Source organism: Drosophila mojavensis, unplaced genomic scaffold, assembly GCF_018153725.1.
Source record: "Drosophila mojavensis isolate 15081-1352.22 unplaced genomic scaffold, ASM1815372v1 contig_74, whole genome shotgun sequence".
Lineage (NCBI taxonomy): Eukaryota > Metazoa > Arthropoda > Insecta > Diptera > Drosophilidae > Drosophila > Drosophila mojavensis.
This window is the reverse complement of record NW_025318899.1, coordinates 26,409,067-26,428,477: the sequence shown is the minus strand read 5'-3', so window position 1 is coordinate 26,428,477 and position 19,411 is coordinate 26,409,067. Positions and strand designations below refer to the sequence as shown.

Here is a 19,411-nt window from a genome sequence, read left to right as displayed (position 1 = left end):
TAGATATATCCGCCATAGCTCATGATCTTGGCCGGTCGTCGCGGATCTACATTCCAAATTTCAGCTTTCTAGTGCTTCAACTATTATGATTTTGTGGTATATCGGAAAGTGCATTTTCCGATTTGCGACGCCTCTAGTGGGCGTATCGGGAAAATTTTAACACTTTATGAATCGGAGATATACACGAGTATGTGTTCATTTGTCTGTCTATAGAGTCCTTACATCCCAGCAAGCATTTTTGCGTTTAACAGAGCATAAGTTAGTCTTAAAAGACTCGCGCGATGATTGAAAACAGTCATATGTGCGCTTATTTTCTGATCATAAAAGACTGTTCTGTCGGGAGAAAATGGTACCCTACCCGCGACTCTTCTTGATGAGTCGCTTATGACTCTTATTTTTAATCATAAAAGAGTCTTCCACGAGTCATCTTTTAATCATAAAAGTGTCTTCCACGAATCATCTTTTAATCATAAGAGTCTTCCACGAGTCATAATTTAATCATTTTTTGACTCATATTCGATTGAAATTTTCAATAATTTGCAATGAAAAGAATTTTTTTCTTGATATAAATTTAATTTAATATATATATATTTTCTTAAAAAATAACAGCAAAAAAAAAGTTAATTGATACAAAACAAAGATAGAAATTCAAAACAAAAAATAACAAAAATAGTAACAGAAATAGAAAGTATGTTTTATATTATTCTAAGCGCCTACGCTTTGCCAGTTTGTCATTGGCATGGACAAAATGCTTTTGTAGCACCGTATTTAAATCCTTATCCGTGCATGTAAATTTTTCATTAGCAATATCTAAATGGGAAAATATTAATTAATAAATAATATTATAAATATTTTCCAAAATAATACATACTTTTTATTACGGCTATAATGTAACACCTTTCTGCTGATGGTTTAATTTTCGTCCCCTTCCAGCTGTATTCGGAAGCTACCTTGTCCGAAAAAACTTTTTTGATCGCAGCTCTAACAAAATAATAGTTTATAAGCTTCTCTTTTGGCCACTCGACGTAATTGTTTGACTGACATAATCACCTTTTTATTTGTATTTGATATAATTGATATAATTTATTTGTATACACTTCGCACTTGCACTTCACTTGCACTTTCACGCTCGAATGACAAAATTTGCACATTTCGGCTTGTGCTTAAGAAAAAGTACCGTTTAACTTAGATATAAGCTTAGATAAGAATCGATTTTCGATCAGCCAAGCGAGCAGAATATGATTGCATAGGAACAAAGCAAAACCAAGCAATGATCATATTTTAATCACCTGCATGCTCATTTGGCGATTGCTTTGCATTTCGTTTTTGTATTTTAAAGTAATCATACTTTGAGCATATGGATGGGTCATTTATGAGTCTTCTTTCGATCGCCCGGGAGATTAGTCGTTTTTTAATCGTCAAGGGGACTCAAAGAAGACTCATCAAGACGATTTCTGTTAAAACAGTCTTCCAAATGCTTGCTGGGATATATTTGCCAAAGCACAAGTCCCTAGTATTTTAAAGACGCCTTTTACAAATGTGATGGTGAGGGGGTGAATTAGGGGGGAGGGGGGTAAATTTTGACAAAAACCGAAATTGTATAAAGTACATATAAGTATACATATAAAATTTGGAGACTCTAGCTCTAAAGTTGTAGGAGATATAATTAAATAACTAGCTTTCGATTAGGTTTTTAATCGATAACAAAATAACGGGGCAAGTTGTCGATATTTAAAGCAAAACTCTATATGCGCGTGCTATACACGAACTTAGGAAAAAATATTTCAAGTCTCTATCTTCTGAGATTGACGCGTTCAAACATACGGACAGAGCTGAGCTCGTCGCCCTGATCAAGAATATATATACTTATGGGGTCTGCCACGCCTCCTTCTGCATTTATTTAACAAAACCATTATGCCCTGATTTCCCATTTTCAATGGGTTCAGGGTATAAAAAGCGAATAAAAAGCAAATTATTTTTTTTTTAAATCCAGAATTCCCGCTGCCCGCTGTTTTGGAATTTTTCCCGCAATTGGATTTTTAAAAAAGCTGATTTGGCAACACTGATATATACATACATACATATGTATAAAAGAACCATCCTTTGTATGCTTGTATATTTGACTGTTATCACTGACCAGAGAACACATAGACTAGACATGTAGTACAAAGTTTTTCAACACCGAAAAATCTGTCTCCTAAGGCCTATCAATTTCGTATTTGCTCGGCTCTTCACTTTTAGGTCCGAGCTACGAAAATATGCGAAAGCACAATCATTCCGCTTCATGCGCGCGACCGAGATGGTCAAATGTTGAATAAAAGTAGTGATGGCAAAATAAAAATCATTGCTCGATTATTTAATCATATGATTTATTTTAGGTGCTTTAAAGATTAATTGCAATTAATCGCGGAAAAATGGAAAAACCGATTAATCAAATTTTTTTTTTTGAATGCGCTTAATTTATTTTTTATGAACTCCTTTTAGAAGCAACAATAGCAACGAGAACAGTAAAGAATATAAATGTTTATTTATTTAAAATTGAGTTAAGAAATAGTAGTTGTGACTTGGAAAAATAACGTTCCGCTGGTACCGAAGTGCCTATTAAGAAACAATACCGACAAGCTATAACATATAGCTTAGGGTATACAGTACGCATCTCGTCCCAGGTGTTGACGACATTACGCTTCAATTTAAAAACAGGAGCATTTAAAACAAGTAAGAACGTTGCAGTCGGGCGTTACCGACTGCGGAATACTCATTCACATCCCATCAACAATTTAGTAGTTAAGTTTCGCTCTAATACTGTAGAATATACAGGTTTTTTTCGATTTGCCACGCCCCAACTGGGCGTAGACACCTCATTTTTGGTCAGTTTTTAGAAAGAGATAACGGTACCCTAACTGCAAAGTTTGAATGCTTACCCTCAAAAAATGTGAAAATTACAGGGTATGTTTCGATATGCCACGCCCCTAAAGAGGCGTAAACATTAGGGAATCGATAGAGGAGGCTACCAGTAACTTAACTATCCAAATTTGAAGATTCTAGCTATTATACTTTAGGAGATATAAACTTTTGCGGTTTGCCACGCCCCCTGTGGGCGGACATATATCCGACAAAACTTTTTGGTCTTGGGTGATCAGTCCGAGTATGTATACAAAATTTGAGGTCTCAGCCATCAATAGTGTCCAAAATATAGGAGAATTTAAAAAATCACTATATCTTCAGGTCCGATTTGCCACGCCCCCAATGGGCGTAGACTTATAATTTATCTTTAGACTTTATAGAATCATACCATTAGCTGACGTGCAAAATTTCAGCATTCTAGGTTTATAACTTTAGGAGATACAGTTTTATCCGATTTGCCACGCCCCCAATGGGCGTAGATATATCCGCCATAGCTCGTGATCTTGGGTGGTCAACGCGGACCTACATACCAAATTTCAGCTTTCTAGCTCTTTAACTAACATGATTTCGATTTGCCACGCCCCTAGTGGACGGATCGGGAAAATTTTAATACTTTATAAATCGGAGATATACAGGAGTATGTGTTCCAAATTTCAAGTCTCTGGCTTCAATAGCGCCGAAATAGATTGCGTTCATACGGACAGACGGACGGACGGACAGACGGACAGACGGACGGACAGCAAGACGGACATTGCACAAAACCAATATACTGATTCACTTTCGTGAATGAGTATAACAAGTAAGAAAGCTCTAGTCGAGAGTGCCCGACTACGCGATCCCCTGAACCCTTCGAGCAATAGCTGTTTCAATCATTTTTCGCGTCTTTCTGCTTACACAAGACACACACGCACACACACACACACACGCGCATACACACAGGCATATACACACACATCATACACACTTACACACACACACACGTACACACACAGAGATACGCACGCACGCATAAACACGCATTGGCTGCAGTGGTGGCTTACTAAGGGAACTTAATTGCTCAATAACTTTTAACTTGTGGATGTAGTTTCTTCATGAAACTTTCAGATTATGATTATATCATAGACATGTTTGTATTTGCCAAAACACAAATCTCTAGTATTCGAAATACGCCTTTTACAAATGTGAGGGTGAGGGGGTGAATTAAGGTTGGTGGTAAAATTTGACAAAACCGAAATTGTATAAAATGCATATAAGTATACATAACAAATTTGGAGACTCTAACTTTAAAGATATAGGAGACATAAATTTATTACTGGTTTTCGATAATGTGTTTAATCGATAACAAAATAACGGGGCAATTTATCGATATTTAAAGCAAAACTCGATATGCGCGTGCTATACACGGACCAAGGAAAAAAAAATTCAAGTCTCTAGCTCTTATATCTTCTGAGATTGACGCGTTCAAACATACGGACAGACGGACGGACGGACAGACGGACAGGGCTAAATCGACTCAGCTCGTCGCCCTCGAACTCAACATCGCTAGTAGATGAGCTGTCACTAGTGCCTAAACTTTCATTATTATAGACAACTGAAAACTCACCTTATGGGACGCGATGTTTGAGTTTTAAGTGCTGAAGCATATTGGTTTTTACAATACTTCAATTGTTTTTGGCACAATTGGCAATTCACTTTACTAATTGTTGGTGCCATAATTAGCTTCGCTTTCCAACTTTTGCGCGCCAATGTTGCTTATAGCGATGCGATATTTTGAGCAAATCATCGATTGTCTCGATTATTGAAAACCCATTTTGCGATACAATTAAATCGTGAATTGAAACAAAATAATCGATTATTGCGTATCAAATGATTAATCGTGCCATCACTAAATAAAAGATGCCTCAATGCTCAATTTTTCTTCTTGCTCTCTCGCTCTCTCTGCTCTCTGCTCTCTCCAATATGTATATGTATGTATGCATGTGAGCACAAGCAGCAGCTCACGAAAATTGAAATTTCTTCGCGTTAGACTGTAGAGCTGTAAAACTATCGATGGTTGTAACATTCAATAGTTTCGATGGTTTTACAACAATTATTCAATAGCATCGATAGTACTATCGAAAATATTTTCAAGTTCAAAAACAAAAAATAAATGCATATTTAAAAATAAAAATTTTAATAAACAATAATGAGATCCTTCATGGACTATAACAAAAAAAAATTTAGATAAAATTAAAATTAAATGCATGGCTTTTACTCTTCTGCCAAGATCCAAGAGTTATGATTAAGAAAGACAAGCATGTCTACATACTTAGCTTTTAAGGCAGCTCGTCGTTCCGTGATAATCTGTCCAGCCACCAACACCAACGAAAATTTACCTACAAATAAATACTTATTTTTATACTTAATTGCTCCTTATCAAAAAGAGCCGCCGACTTGCGAAGTTGCGCCAAAGTAATTGATGTGCAACGTACGATATCATCTCTATCGATAGTATAAAAAACAATCGATATGGACGCAGAAATATAAATATTCGATAGATCGATAGTTCAATCGATAGTTTTACAGCACTATTAGACTGCCGTTTCTTCCCTTACGTGTGAAGAGTATTCCGAACTCTTCAAACCGTTTACCAAGCTCGTACAAAATATTTGGGTTTTCGTTATTATTTTTGGGAAGGGTATGAAAGCGTTGGTGCGCATAAAGATGTTTTCGCGATGAGCATGCACACACACACTCTCGCTTGTTACATGTACTATGAGCATTTGTATGCCTGTGTGCCTTTACATGTGCGTGTGTGTATATCTTTGTTTGTATGCTTGGGAGATGAACATTGGCGTGTGCCTACCTCAACTTTTAATGGGGTGAACGATTTTAGGTTTGAAGAAGAGTCGCCTTTAATTTAAATAGCTGTTCTCTGGTTAGTGATGGCGCAAAGAGACGCATGTAAGTATTTTCCGGAATATACATATGTATAAACATTAAGTTGATAATATTATTATATTGTAATTAACTTTTATAGCAATATTTCCAATATATATTTGGTGGTTCTTCGTAGAAAGAAAGTATGGATAAATTTTAAAAGCCATCAAGAAAGCGTAAAGCTGATATTTAAAGTGCAAGTGTGTGTGTGTGTGTGTTTTTTTTTCTAGAAATTACTTTATATTTATAATTTTTGTATCAAAGGCATCTCAAAATGTAATCATGTACCTTTTTTGTATTTTATAATTTTTGTATCAAAGGCATCTAAAAATGTAATCATGTACCTTTTTTGTATTAAGACCTATTTTCATTTTATATTGTTAAGACGAAACTACTTTAAATACCATATAATAATGATATAAACGGCTTGAAGCATATAAAAAAGAATTTAATTATTTGCATTTATTAACAATTATCCATATGTAATAAAATATATATTTTATTAGATACTAGTTGTCCCGGCGAACTTCGTACCGCCTAACAGTCTCTATATATATAAAACAAAGTCGAGTTTGTTACAAAACTTATAATTCGAGATCTGCTGCACCAATTTTCATGGTTTTTGATTTGTTGGATTTGTCTCTGCCCCGAATAGCAGTATGTATTTTAAAAATACTGAAAAATTTGGGAATACTTGAAAAATACGTTATTTTCCCTAAAAGTTCTTTAATTTCGGAGCTGTCAAATTTTTATATTAAAATCAGTAAGTAATGTCGTGTTACCTTTTAGCTGAACTAATTTAGGCTTCTATGAACGTAATACAATAATACAAAACAAGTAAGAAAGCTCTAGTCGAGACTACTCGACTACGAGATCCCCTGAACCCTTGGAGTAATAGCTATTTCAATAATTTTTCGCGTCTTTCAGCTTACACAAGAAACACGCACACACACACACACACACGCACGCACGACACACAGGCATACATAAACACACATACATACACACACACACACACACACACACACACACACACATACACAAACAATTACATACATATACACACACAAGCATAAACACGCATGGGCGGCAGTGAGCGCTTACTATGAGAACTTAATTGCTTATTAACTTTTTTTGTGTAATTGCCAAAGCACAAGTCTCTAGTATTTGAAATACGCTTTTTACAAAAGTGAGGGTGAGGGGGTGAATTTAAGGGTGAGGGGTAAATTTTAACAAAAACCGAAATTGTATAAATTGCATATAAGCATACATTAAAAATTTGAAGACTCTAGCAATAAAGGTGTAGAAGATATAATTTTATAACTGGTTTTCGATATGGGTTTTTATCGATAAAAAAAAGATCGGGATGAGTTATCGGTTTTTAATGATAAACTTGATATGCGCGCTGTAATTACGGACATTATAAAAAATTTGAAGTCTCTAGCTCTTATATCTTCTGAAATCGACGCGTTCATACATACGGACAGATGGACAGACGGACGGACGGACGGACAGACGGACAGACAGACGGACAGGGCCAAATCAACTCAGCTCGTCGCCCTGATCAAGAATATATATACTTTGTGGGGTCTGCCACGCCTCCTTCTGCCTGTTACATACATTTCAACAAAACCATTATACCCTGATTTCCCATTGAAAATGGGTTCAGGGTATAAAAATATTAATATAGATAATTGTTAGAATTTTCACGAATCATCAAACAATATGCGTAATAATTCATCGAACTAAAGTTCTTGGTAGTTTCCCCACCTGAAACAAATACAGTAAAAATTGTATTTTGGAACCCCTAATAAGCTATTCTCTACTAAATTAAGAGTGACAACTTTTTTTGTGTACCAAAAGCAAACAATAAAATGTATATCAAGTTAAAATGAAATCAATGATATTGATCTTACCATTCAATGGATTAATCATTTTGATATAAAAGTGATATCCATCGTCTCTTTGCCAAAACATCAGCGGGTATAGAAACGCGTCATATGAACGGTGCGTTTCATATATTCTTTGTAGTTGCCCAGTATTGCGTCGTGTAAGCACAATATCACGTGCTTCCAAGTTTTCAGCAACAAATAGGATTGCCACATCATCGATTGTTGGATTATATCCGTGTTCATCAATAATTTTCGCCCCAAATGAAGTCATTTGGAAACAGACATTGTATTTTTGAGTGCTCGCTAGAAAAGTAGGGAACGCAATGGCTCTGGTGGCGGGACCACTAATGGCAATGTCACTTACCACTAAGGCAGCACAAACCGGGCTTTTCACCAGCAAACTTCAATGCGCCACAATGCTGGCAAACAACGTCTATTGGACCAATGCAAACTAAACGATTCAAGCTGTAGTCAATGGTGCAATCATATCGAAACGCTGCTCGATTCAAATCAATCCTTGAACCATTTCTTATTGCCGTTTCATGGGCTGCCTCTCTTTGAGAAGCACGAATTAAGGCCCTTCTTTGCTGGGTACTAACGCGGCGCCTTTCTCGGGCGATTTCTCGCTCTTCGTCAGATAATTGACTCGCGATATTCCGATGCCTAATTGCATGGGTCCGCCGGGAAGGATTAGATCTTCTAGGACGCGGCATTTTTATTAATAGTAATACTGCCCTCGCACAAAACCATATAAAACAATCGAGAAATATAAATGTAAATAACTTACACAAATTTATGTTTGAGACAAACAAATACTATTGTATAATATGAGAGCAGGACCGAAAACTGTCACTGTTGTCAAGGCTACTGAGTATCAATGGAAATTTGAATCTTTAGGGAAAAAACCGCGTTTTTCAAGTAATCGTCAAATTTTTTCAGTATTTTTAAGATCTACAATCCTACTCGTGGCGGAGACAAATCCAACAAATCAAAAACCATGAAAATTGGTCCAGCACATATCAAGTTATAAGTCTCTGTACACTTTTACACAACTCTCTTTTATATATATAGATACAACCATCACACAAATATCCGATTACTTTTGTATTGTATTCTTATACAAAATTGCACGAATCATTTTATGTTGGATGTATGATTTAAATTATTGAAAATTTGTTCATTTCTAAGAACTTCAAATTTTCGATGGAACTATCGATTGTTCATTCCATCGATGGATAAATCTATCGAGGGGAACATCTATAGATGGTTTTGCAGCCCTAATGTCTAGTCTATGTGTTCTCTGGTCAGTGCTGTTATGCAACACTTAAAATAATTTCAGAATTAAAATATGTACATAGGTGTATAGGATTTCTGAAACCTAGCTTACCGCATTTGGATTTTTATACAAATTGGATTGGAACTATTAATTATTTATAAAAAAATATATTCGATAAATACTTGAAATCGATATTAAATAATCTCACTGTGGCGCAATATCGATATATGTTGCAACTGCAGCTGTCGGACTAACAAGTGATTCATTAAGTCAGTACAATCGACTGAAATATAAAAAGATATCTGAGTCAACAAAAATTATTAGACAAAATATTTTTAGCAGCGTCAGCAATAAAGGCATCAAACTGGGTAACGACATGTCGACATCTGCAATGGAAAGTAAGTATAGTACTCATTTAATATAGACTCAATTTAATCCTAAATAATAATCCACACCCATTAATTCTATAGAACATCTTTTCAATTTGAAGTTCGCTGTGAAAGATCTAGAGCGCAATTCGAAAAAATGCGAAAAAGAGGAAAAACTAGAAAAAGCAAAAGCTAAAAAAGCTATACAAAAGGGTAATATGGATGTGGCTCGCATTCATGCTGAAAATGCCATACGACAAAAGAATCAGGCCGTAAATTACCTGAGGATGAGCGCTCGCGTAGATGCTGTTGCCAGTCGCGTGCAATCAGCGTTAACAACACGCAAAGTTACTAGCTCAATGGCTGGCGTAGTTAAAGCCATGGATGCTGCCATGAAAGGCATGAATCTAGAAAAAATTTCGTCGCTTATGGAAAAATTCGAATCACAATTTGAAGACTTGGATGTACAAAGCTCAGTAATGGAGGGAACTATGTCCGATACTGTGACTACGTCGGTGCCTCAAGGAGATGTTGATAATTTATTGCAACAGGTCGCCGACGAAGCAGGTCTTGAACTTAATATGGAGCTGCCGAGCGGTGTGCAAAGTTCTACCATTGGTGCCTCTACGCAAATCTCACAAGAGCAGGATGAGTTAACACAGCGCCTTGCGCGTTTACGACAAGCTGAGTAGTTTGGGATTTCAATCACTTTCAAATCAATGTAGTCTTTAAATTTGTTTTTATTTATATAAGTACTCCAAATTATTGTAATTTATATAGCAGAAACGCAATTCGAAGGAATTTTAAGCTGTAGCTATAGATAGTTGTGTCCGTATTTGAAGATTATTTGATTGGGGTTTCATACGCTGTTTTCTGGGCTTACGAGGTGTAGGATCTTTGACTTCGGCTGCTGCATTTGAAACTACGTGTTTACTTTTAGGTTTTGGTCCACGACGTTTTTGTTCAGGCTTTCCCTTCGGTTGTGGTACCATCATTGGTATCGAACGCCAATTATCACCATGTTTGTCCAGTTTATTTTTTAATAACATCACATCGTATGTTCTTCGGCGTAGTAATTTTTTTATTTCATTTACTCTGTAATTTTTAAAGTCGAATTTCAAATTTTAAAGTAATAAAATGAGTCGGTGGTTATTCTTACCTCATAATGCTGCGTTCATTTTCTGTTTGTATTTGCAGACATTTAGTGTATATTTTCTCTGTTAAATTTTTGTAAGTCTCATATTTTTTATTAAGTGTCATTTCATTTATACGTGATATGGAAAATGTATATGCAATGCAGTTGTTTAGCAGAAATCAGGAAGGGTTGCAAAATAATCGATATCTTACAATAAATAGTAGCACCACTAACCTCAAAAGACCGAGCCGAGCAAATACGAAGCTGTCTGGTCTCTTGAAAAAAATTGCGTCGTTGAAAAAAATTGTACTACATGTCCACTAGGGCTGCAAATCCATCGATGGATGTGGGCTCTCATGATATATCGATGGTTTTTTTATCCATCGAAAATTTACTATTAGGTGGCGCGAAGAGACGCATGTAAGCACTTTCCGGAATATACATATATAACATAACATATATATATATACATTAAGTTTATATTATTATATTGTGATTAGATTTTATAGCTATCAATGATATTTGGTGTCTCCGTAAAAAGAATGTATGGATAAATTTTTAAAGCCAACAATTAAGCATGAAACTGATGTTTAAAGTGCAAGTGTGTTTTTTATTATATTATATACATTTAAGATGGCGCTTCTGCTTCGCGTTCTACTGTGGCGTACTTTGATAATTCTAAGTCTTCCACTGCTGCTGCTAGTACTACTACATTTTTGCCCATATGTAATACAATATATATTTTATTAGATATACAACCATCACATAAATATCCGATTACTATGCATAGTGATGGCACGATTAATCATTTGATACACAATAATCGATTGTTTTCTTTCAATTCACGATTTAATTGTATCGCAAAATGGGTTTTCAATAATCGAGACAATCGATGATTTGCTCAAAAAATCGCATCGCTATAAGCAACATTGGCGCGCAAAAGTTGGAAAGCGAAGCGTAATTATGGCACCAACAATTAGTAAAGTGTGGAGATTTTTTTTTGTCGGTATTGTTTCTTAATAGGCACTTCGGTACCAGCGGAACGTCTTTTTTCCAAGGCGGATGCCACATTAACCGAAAAAAGGAACAGGTTAACAACAGAGCACCTTTCGCAACTACTATTTCTTAATTTTATTTTAAATAAATAAACATTTATATTCTTTACTGTTCTTGTTGATATTGTTGCTTCTAAAAGGAGTTTATACAAAATAAATTAAGCGCATTTAAAAAAATCATTTGATTAATCGATTTTTCCATTTTTCCGCGATTAATTGCAATTAATCTTTAAAGCACCTAAAATAAATCATATGATTAAATAATCGAACAATGATTTTTTTGCCATCACAAAATTATACAAAATTGCACGAATCATTTTATGCTGGATGTATGATCGAAATTATTGAAAATTTATTTATTTGTAAGAACTTAAAATCTTCGATGGAACTATCGATAGTATCAATGGTTCATTCCATCGATGGATAAATCTATCGAGGGTAACCTCTATCGATGGTTTTGAAGCCCTAATGTCCACGATTGTGTCTTTTAATAGTGCTACATGTCTAGCCTATGTGCAGTGATGTCATTTTTTTCTGAGCAAAAAAAGCTGGATCAAGCAAAAAAAAAAGCTGAAAAAAGCTGGATTCAAGGGAAAAAGGCTAACAAAAAAGCTGATTCTAATTACATATGTATATGAATACCAAACTATAGGTATTTTTATTAAACATCATAAATCATATCCTTGTCAAATAGACAAAGCGCTGCCTCCTGCTCAATTGTCTTTGTGGGCAATTGAACAAAAGATAATTTGTTTTTTTGCACATAGCCCTCCATTGAGCCTGCGTGCTTTTTTGTAGCCACATGCGCTTGCAAGTCACTTAATTTGGCAGTTATTGTGCAATTGCAATAACTGCAATACGCCCGTGTAGCGTCTGTGGGGTCCTTCCTCAGCCAATCCTTGAGTTCTGTGGCCCGCAGCCACACATCTCGCACTTTTTGCTTATAAACATCCTTCGGCATGATTTACTACGCAAACGAATTTCACAATGTTAGAGAAGATAACGCGCCAATATCGGTATGAATTTTTAAGAGAAGGTTAGTCGATTAAAGTAAATATCGATACTTTACGTAAAATATATTATTAACATATAAATCGTTAAAACAGCTGTAAAAATTTAGAAAAAATTTACTTTGAAAAAAAGCGGTTTGAATTTGCTAAAAAAAACTGGAATTCCCGCTGCCCGCTGTTTTCAAATTTTTCCCGCGATCGCACCTTTAAAAAAGCCAAATCTGACGGCAAAAAAGCGGAAATGACATCACTGTCTATGTGTTCTCTTGCTAGTGGTGTTACTTTAATAAATAAAAGCTAACATATTTTTTTTATATATCGATTAGTCATCTCACTGTCATATCGATAGTATTAAATCAATTAATTTACTCATCTAACATTGAGTCGATTTTTGTATCCCTAATTCCTGTCCAAACCGCTTGCTTCTTTTAATAAGACATTTTGTAACCTACAAAAAGTTAACATTACAAACACACTCGATAATGTAGTATATGGCAAAAGAATTACCAAATAAAATATCCAACGTAATTGCTTAAACATAATATGTCCGCTTCAAATGCGACCCACACGCATCTGAGTTCATCTGGAGGTGCATCTCAAATGGCAACAACTCAGGGTCACTTGACAGCCTCAGCCATAACATTAAATTTTCGAGAACTTATCAAGGAACCAAAGGGATTAGAGGATGCTGCAAACTACTTATTTCAGGGTCTTCTGGATGATGTAGTAGCAGGAATTTTTATAGAAATTCATCATTTACGGAAGACAGGCAATCTGACGGCTCTCGACGGAGTCGGGGAAGAAAATGCAGAATCTGCTTACAGGATTTGTGAGATGCCAAATCTAGATATATTCGGCATATCAACTGCAAAAAAACCAATGGACTGTACCTGTCCACATTGTGACAGATTAGTAGCGGCGGCTCGATTTGCACCACACTTGGAGAAATGCATGGGCATGGGACGCATTTCTTCCCGTATTGCTAGTCGGCGGTTGGCAACTAAAGAGGGCGCTAGTGCCAGCTCTTCCTCAACTTCAACATACATTCAGTCAGGTGGCAATACAGGCGGTACCGATGACGAAGATGATGTGGACTGGTCGTCAGATAAGCGTAAAAAGAAGTCGACACAAAACTCTCGAAACAACGGATCCAAAAAGAATAATGGGAAAATTTTTTAGCATGGCGTCTCTGAATTTATTGTCCCTTGTTATTATCTCCATTGAATATAAATCAATACATTTTGAGAAACATGACACTTATTCTTCAGTTCCGTGAGTTTTGTAAACGTAAACGTAGTCTATCAGAAGATTGGGTTGTGTCCACGTTTCTTTAGTTGTATTAAAGCTTTCAAATTTATGTGGCCCCATAGGATCGTTATTTAAAAACCGTTTATGGTTAGACATAACAGTATAATCTGGGAAATTAACATTTCCGGCTGCAGACAGACCCAATACAATATAACACTAAAAATAAAAAAATAAAGTTGATTAAAATTAATGTAAAAAATAATAATCAGGTAATTTTCTAATAGAAAATAACAACTTTTTTAGCTAATACAAAGTAATTTCAGTATATATTGGTTCTTTTTCAATACTTTCCAGACATAATATTTACTTACCTCTGAATTGAACGCGTTAAGAACAGTTGCATTTGTAATCGTGCCATAAGTAATATTATCCACCTTGTATGTTATGCGATCTTTGTGCCAATTTAAAGTGTAATTGTGAAAATCATGGCTTAGTTCATTGGGTGTTTGGTATTTCTTGAAATGAACATATTCCGAGAATTTTCCTGATTTCCAAAGAACAGCGCTTCCAAAGAGTCGATCTCTACTAATAGGAATTGAGTTCCTATTTTGCAATAGTGCATTGCTGCGAGTATATGCAATACGTAATTGATTGACAAAATTTTCTTCACTACGGTATTTTATCGGTTGCAGTATCAAATCTAAGAAAATTGATTAAGAAATGTTGATCCATTCGAGTTTATCTATAGATCACACCATTAGTCATACTCACATGGATATAACCAATCGCCTATCGGCATCCTTGCCCGTATTTCTACTCTACCATATTTGAATTTAAACTTTCCAAAAGTATGCAGTTTTGCGGAGTGCACAGGGGGTAACTTATATTTAGGTGGATTTTGTGGCCCACAATCGTTTACCCGAGATGGATTAACTTTTCTGGATGTGCACCCATCTACAGCAAATGGGAAATTGTTCGTGTAATTAACCCACTTTGCTACAATGTGCAAATATCCATCTTTTATGTAATTAGTATTTGTATTATTTTAAAAAGCCACGAATTCACGATCATTTTCAGGATCATAAATCCGAGGTCTTATCTCATGTGTCCACTGGGAAAAAGTCTGATCAAAATCTTCTTCGAAAATTGGATCATTTATATATTTTCCATTTCCATGGCTATCAATGACTAAATCGTAAGTCTTAGTTGTTACTTCGTTATCAGTTTCAAAAATAGCAATAATTCGGAGCGGATCATCTGTAAGAAGTGTTTTTTTTACATCTACCATTAAGTCAAATGCTCCATTTTTATCTTGGCTGCGGACAAAGAAGTAATCCGAGATACACTCTTCCCCGATGTCTATAGAAAAAAAGCAATTGTTCACTTTACGGTCACCTGGAAAGAAGTGACAATTATAAATTTGTACAATATTAAAGAACACATATAATATGTATATAATACACTACTTGGTACTTTAATCGTTATTAAGCAAGCAAGAAATGAACATCACATATTTAATTTTCATTTTATAATATATGATTATCATTAACAAAAGATGTGTTATCGTATGATTGGTTGTTGTTTTCTTTTTAATCTTTCGACTTTAATTTAACAGCACATCGTATGGCATGGACCACAGAGAGTCGACTGTTACAGCGGAACAGACGATTTTAATGTACAAAATCTGTATATTTAATCAGCAGTAAAAACAGTCTTTGATCTAGTGAAATCAAAGCACTTGTCGCGTCGACTTGAACGTCATTCACTGCTTTTCGGCGTCAACAATATATTTAAATTTATATTTAAAAAGACCTAAGTCAAAGGCCTTTTGAAATGAATTTGAAATATTATCTCTTTTTTTAACGGTTTCATTATCAGTTGACTTAGCACTACTGCTGTACATAAACAAGGTGTAAATGTTGAAATAAAAGGAGCACACGTTACGGTCTCTTTGTCCGGTATGTAAATTTTTATTCTCATTCACTAAAGTGAAATGAGTATATTGGTTTTGTGCAATGTCCGTCTTGCCGTATGATGTCAGTATGAACGTACGTAGTTTAATTCGGCGCTATTGAAGATAGAGACTTGAAATATATACTAGGGTATATCTCCAACTATAAAGTGTTAGAATTTTTCCAATCCGCCCACTAGGGGCGTGGCAAATCGAAAAATGCATTTTCCAATATGTCAGAAATCATATTAGCTGAAGAGCTAGAAAGCTGAAATTTAGATCCGCGTCGACCACCTAAGATCATGAGCTATGGCGGATATATCTACGCCCATTGAGGGTGTGAAAAATCGGATAAAATTGTATCTCCTAGAGTTTTAAAGCTAGAACGTTAAAATTTGGCACGTGAGCTAATGTTCTGATTCCATAAAGATTAAATTAGATGTTTACGCACACTAGGGGCGTGGCAAGTCGGACCTCAAGATATAGGGATTTTTCAAATTCTATTTTTTTGGGCAGTATTGATGCTAGAGACCTGAAATGTGATATATATACTCGGGCAGACCACCCAAGACCAAAGAGCTAAGGCGGAATATGTCCGCCCACAGGAGGCGTGGCAAACTACAAAAGTTTTTGTCTCCTATTGAAGATAGAAGCTTCAAATTTGGATAGTTAAGTTACTAGTAACCTCCTCTATCGATGAACAAAATAAAATAATTGTTACGCTTTTTTAGAAGCGTGGTATATCGAAAAATATCCTGCTATTCTCACATTTTTAGAGCGTTAGCATCCAAGTTTTGCAGTTAGGTTACCGTTAGCTAGTTCTATGAACTGACCGAAAAAGAGGTGTCTACGCTCAGTAGTGGCGTGGCAAATCGGGAAAAACGGCATTTTCTACAATATTAAAGCTAAACTTAGCTACTAAATTGCTGATGGGATGTTAATGAGTATTTCACAGTCGGTAACGCCCGACTGCAAAGTTCTTACTTGTTATTTCGGTGATAATATTTGATAAATAATATTTGATAATATTTCAATAATATTTGATACATTTTTTTTCGCAGATGATCCAGATGTCAAATCAATGTTTATTTCAACTAAAATGGGGAATGAATGTAATCCGGAATACTACTACTTCAAGAACAGTGAAACGTTAAGCATTATACTAAAAGGCAATCAGTACTCAAACGAAATTGATACGTTGCGGATGCTTAGAATAATTGAAACAGAAGACGCAGTCTTAGCAGCAAGTAATAATTTTAAAATTGATGCCAATGGTCATGGCCAAAACCACATTATAGATTTCAATGAAATGAACACATGTGATACGATGATAAGCTAAATTTTTTTCTGGCGGAATCTGACTCAGATGAATCACAGCCGGTGTGCAGTGGCCAACTCATTTTTCAGGAAACTTTCAGTGATTACAAGTTGTCAAAAAATTGGACTCATGTTCAGTACTCACGGGTATATACGAACCATGTGGAATTCGCGGCAAAATAAAACAAACTGCTATCTAGAAAATAACACATTATATTATATGCAACTTTGCCGGAAAAAAAGAAAAAAGAAGAAGTATTTAATTATCCTTGGACCTTATACATGGGGCACTAATACGATTCTGCCGCCTGTGCACACTGCAGCAATAACAACTAAGAAAGCAATCTTATTTAAATATGGAAAGATCGAGATACGTGCTAAATTTCCGGTCGGAGATTGGCTTTTTCCCTGTAACTATATTTAAATTCTTATCTATATTTGTGAATTTTTATTTTGTATTTTACTAAAAGCTAGTTAACCATATGATCACGCTCCGTAAGTTTCATAAAGATAGTCGTACTACAAGTGAGATTATTCAACCAATAAATTCTCATAATACTATACTATAATGCTGCCCAAGCGCAGTCGATGCTAACGTACTCATAAGTGCAGAATGATTAGAATATAAGCTTTAGTGTTCAGGGTATCTCATAGTCGACGAGTCTCTACTAGAACCTTCATACTTGTTATACCCTGAACCCATTCCAAATAGAAAATCAAGGTATATCAAAGAATATATATTCTTGATCAGGGCGAAAAGCTGAGTCGAGCCCTGCCCGTCTGTCTGTCCATATGTTTGAACGCGTCGATCTCAGAAGATATAAGGGCTAGTGACTTGAATTTGTAAATTGTCCGTCTATATAGTGCGAATATCAGGCTTACACCTTTAGAGCTAGAATCTTACTCCCAAATTTCATAATCTAAAAGTTTCATAAAGAAAGTTATTAAACAATTATGTTTCCGTAGTAAGCCCACACTGCAGCCAATGCTTGTTTATGCGTGCGTACTTATGCCTATGTGTGCGTGTGTGTATGCATGTACTGTTTCTTTATTATACCCTGAACCCATTTTCAATGGAAAATCAGGGAATAATGGTTTTGTTGAAATGTATGTAACAGGCAGAAGGAGGCGTGGCAGACCTCACAAAGTATATATATACATATATTCTTTCATGCGTGCGTGCGTATGACTCTGTGTGCGTTCATGTGCGAAAAATTATTGAAATATCAGTTGCGCGAAGGGTTCAGGGGATCTCGTAGTCGGGCAGTCTCGACTAGAGCTTTCTTACTTGTTAATATATAAATACATTAATATTATAATATATGTATCCAAGCAACGTCGAGTTCGAATCGTTTTATATTTCTGATCTGCACATTCGCATCGCATATGCGCGAGGCAATCTTCAGCTATTCGATGGCTCCGGCAACGCATTGGGAGGAAATACTCTTTATGGTAGCGTCTTAAGAAATCAGACCGAAATGTATGATTTTTTAAGGAGCCATAAACTCGAAACGGGGGAACATTATGGACATCATTTTCATAACTATACATTGATACGACATCGGGATCGACTTATATATAAAGTGGATGGGAAAGAATACGGTACAATTGACCATCCCTCGATTTTGGAAGAGATAAATAAAAATGAGATAAATTAATTTTAAATTGCTATATGGTAGGTAATAACCAAGTCTAGCATTACATTACAGCATTACATCGTACTGGGTTTGACTGCTGGAGGTGTGCTGAATTTCCCCACAGAACACAGCTCTAATCTGGGAGATATGAAATTTTTTAACCCGTCCAGGGGAGCAATATCATTTGAGGATAAACTATCAGATATTACCAAAACATGGAAGCATCCCAAGTTGGTCATCGAATATGTTCGTGTTTATGCAACGCATTCCGTTGAAAGCTAGTGTGTGCGTATCTATGTACATACGCGTATTTATCAAATCAAGCTCTTTATGAAAATAAGTAAGAAAGCTTTAGTCGAGCCTGCTCAACTACGAGATCCCCTGAACCCTTCGAGCAACTGATATTTCAATAAATATTCATTTCATTTCTGCTTACACAAGATAGGGAACATGCACACACTCACATATGTACATCCGCAGTAGAGCTGGAAATCCATCGGTGGTAGCACCACTCGATGGATTTTGCAGCGATGAAAAAAACCATCGATACCATCGATGTTTCCATCGGTAATTTAAAAAGGGTTTTCTTAAAACTAGTTTTAGGTTTTAAACATTTTTATACCCTGAACCCATTTTCAATGGGAAATCAAGGTATGATGGTTTTGTTGAAATGTATAAAAAGTATATATATTCTTGATC

The 19,411-nt window shown here is 35.6% G+C and overlaps 4 protein-coding genes and 2 long non-coding RNA genes across 8 annotated transcripts; 3 read left to right on the top strand and 3 right to left on the bottom strand.

The window, feature by feature from the left end:
* Positions 1-649: 649 nt before the first annotated feature.
* Positions 650-1,549, bottom strand: LOC116804345. Of its 2 annotated transcripts, none has more exons than XR_006357717.1 (3): positions 1,043-1,549; positions 872-981; positions 650-810 (listed from the first exon to the last, which is right to left on the bottom strand). It is a non-coding gene; the product is annotated as an uncharacterized LOC116804345 (long non-coding RNA). The 2 variants fall into 2 exon arrangements; XR_004364319.2 differs by having other exon boundaries at positions 651-810; positions 1,051-1,549.
* Positions 1,550-9,236: 7,687 nt separating this feature from the next.
* Positions 9,237-10,178, top strand: LOC6583652 (charged multivesicular body protein 1b). The gene is made up of 2 exons (XM_002009281.4): positions 9,237-9,389; positions 9,462-10,178. Exons 1-2 carry the CDS (start codon positions 9,368-9,370, stop codon positions 10,049-10,051), a joined length of 612 nt encoding a protein of 203 aa, XP_002009317.1. The 5' UTR covers positions 9,237-9,367; the 3' UTR covers positions 10,052-10,178.
* Positions 10,082-10,756, bottom strand: LOC6583651. Its single transcript, XM_002009280.4, has 2 exons — positions 10,519-10,756; positions 10,082-10,454 (listed from the first exon to the last, which is right to left on the bottom strand). The coding sequence occupies exons 1-2, from the start codon at positions 10,617-10,619 to the stop codon at positions 10,163-10,165; spliced, it is 393 nt and encodes a 130-aa protein (XP_002009316.1). The 5' UTR covers positions 10,620-10,756; the 3' UTR covers positions 10,082-10,162.
* Positions 10,757-12,925: 2,169 nt separating this feature from the next.
* LOC6583650 (SAGA-associated factor 11 homolog) lies at positions 12,926-13,813 on the top strand. The gene has a single exon (XM_002009279.4). It carries the CDS (start codon positions 13,103-13,105, stop codon positions 13,736-13,738), a length of 636 nt encoding a protein of 211 aa, XP_002009315.1. The 5' UTR covers positions 12,926-13,102; the 3' UTR covers positions 13,739-13,813.
* LOC26528054 (gram-negative bacteria-binding protein 2) lies at positions 13,775-19,191 on the bottom strand. Of its 2 annotated transcripts, none has more exons than XM_015163005.3 (4): positions 19,177-19,191; positions 14,579-15,202; positions 14,179-14,507; positions 13,775-14,023 (listed from the first exon to the last, which is right to left on the bottom strand). In XM_015163005.3, the coding sequence occupies exons 2-4, from the start codon at positions 14,604-14,606 to the stop codon at positions 13,817-13,819; spliced, it is 564 nt and encodes a 187-aa protein (XP_015018491.2). In that variant the 5' UTR covers positions 14,607-15,202; positions 19,177-19,191; the 3' UTR covers positions 13,775-13,816. The 2 variants fall into 2 exon arrangements, with proteins under 2 accessions (XP_015018491.2, XP_043866261.1); XM_044010326.1 differs by lacking the exon at positions 19,177-19,191 and adding an exon at positions 15,274-15,393.
* On the top strand, positions 15,563-17,064 carry LOC122757616. Its single transcript, XR_006357718.1, has 2 exons — positions 15,563-15,765; positions 16,820-17,064. It is a non-coding gene; the product is annotated as an uncharacterized LOC122757616 (long non-coding RNA).
* Positions 19,192-19,411: the final 220 nt, after the last annotated feature.

What these genes read in the sequence shown, in the direction of transcription:
- LOC6583651 (XM_002009280.4), bottom strand. Translation starts at nt 10,619, where the DNA reads ATGACACTTAATAAAAAATATGAGACTTACAAAAATTTAACAGAGAAA. An exon ending in AATGAACGCAGCATTATGAG is followed by an intron (nt 10,455 to 10,518) that starts GTAAGAATAACC and finishes TAAAAATTACAG; the next exon opens with AGTAAATGAAATAAAAAAAT.
- LOC6583652 (XM_002009281.4), top strand. Translation starts at nt 9,368, where the DNA reads ATGTCGACATCTGCAATGGAAA. An exon ending in GTCGACATCTGCAATGGAAA is followed by an intron (nt 9,390 to 9,461) that starts GTAAGTATAGTA and finishes TTAATTCTATAG; the next exon opens with AACATCTTTTCAATTTGAAG.
- LOC26528054 (XM_015163005.3), bottom strand. Translation starts at nt 14,606, where the DNA reads ATGCCGATAGGCGATTGGTTATATCCAT. An exon ending in AGGCGATTGGTTATATCCAT is followed by an intron (nt 14,508 to 14,578) that starts GTGAGTATGACT and finishes CAATTTTCTTAG; the next exon opens with ATTTGATACTGCAACCGATA. An exon ending in TTAACGCGTTCAATTCAGAG is followed by an intron (nt 14,024 to 14,178) that starts GTAAGTAAATAT and finishes TTTTATTTTTAG; the next exon opens with TGTTATATTGTATTGGGTCT.
- LOC6583650 (XM_002009279.4), top strand. Translation starts at nt 13,103, where the DNA reads ATGTCCGCTTCAAATGCGACCCACACGCATCTGAGTTCATCTGGAGGT.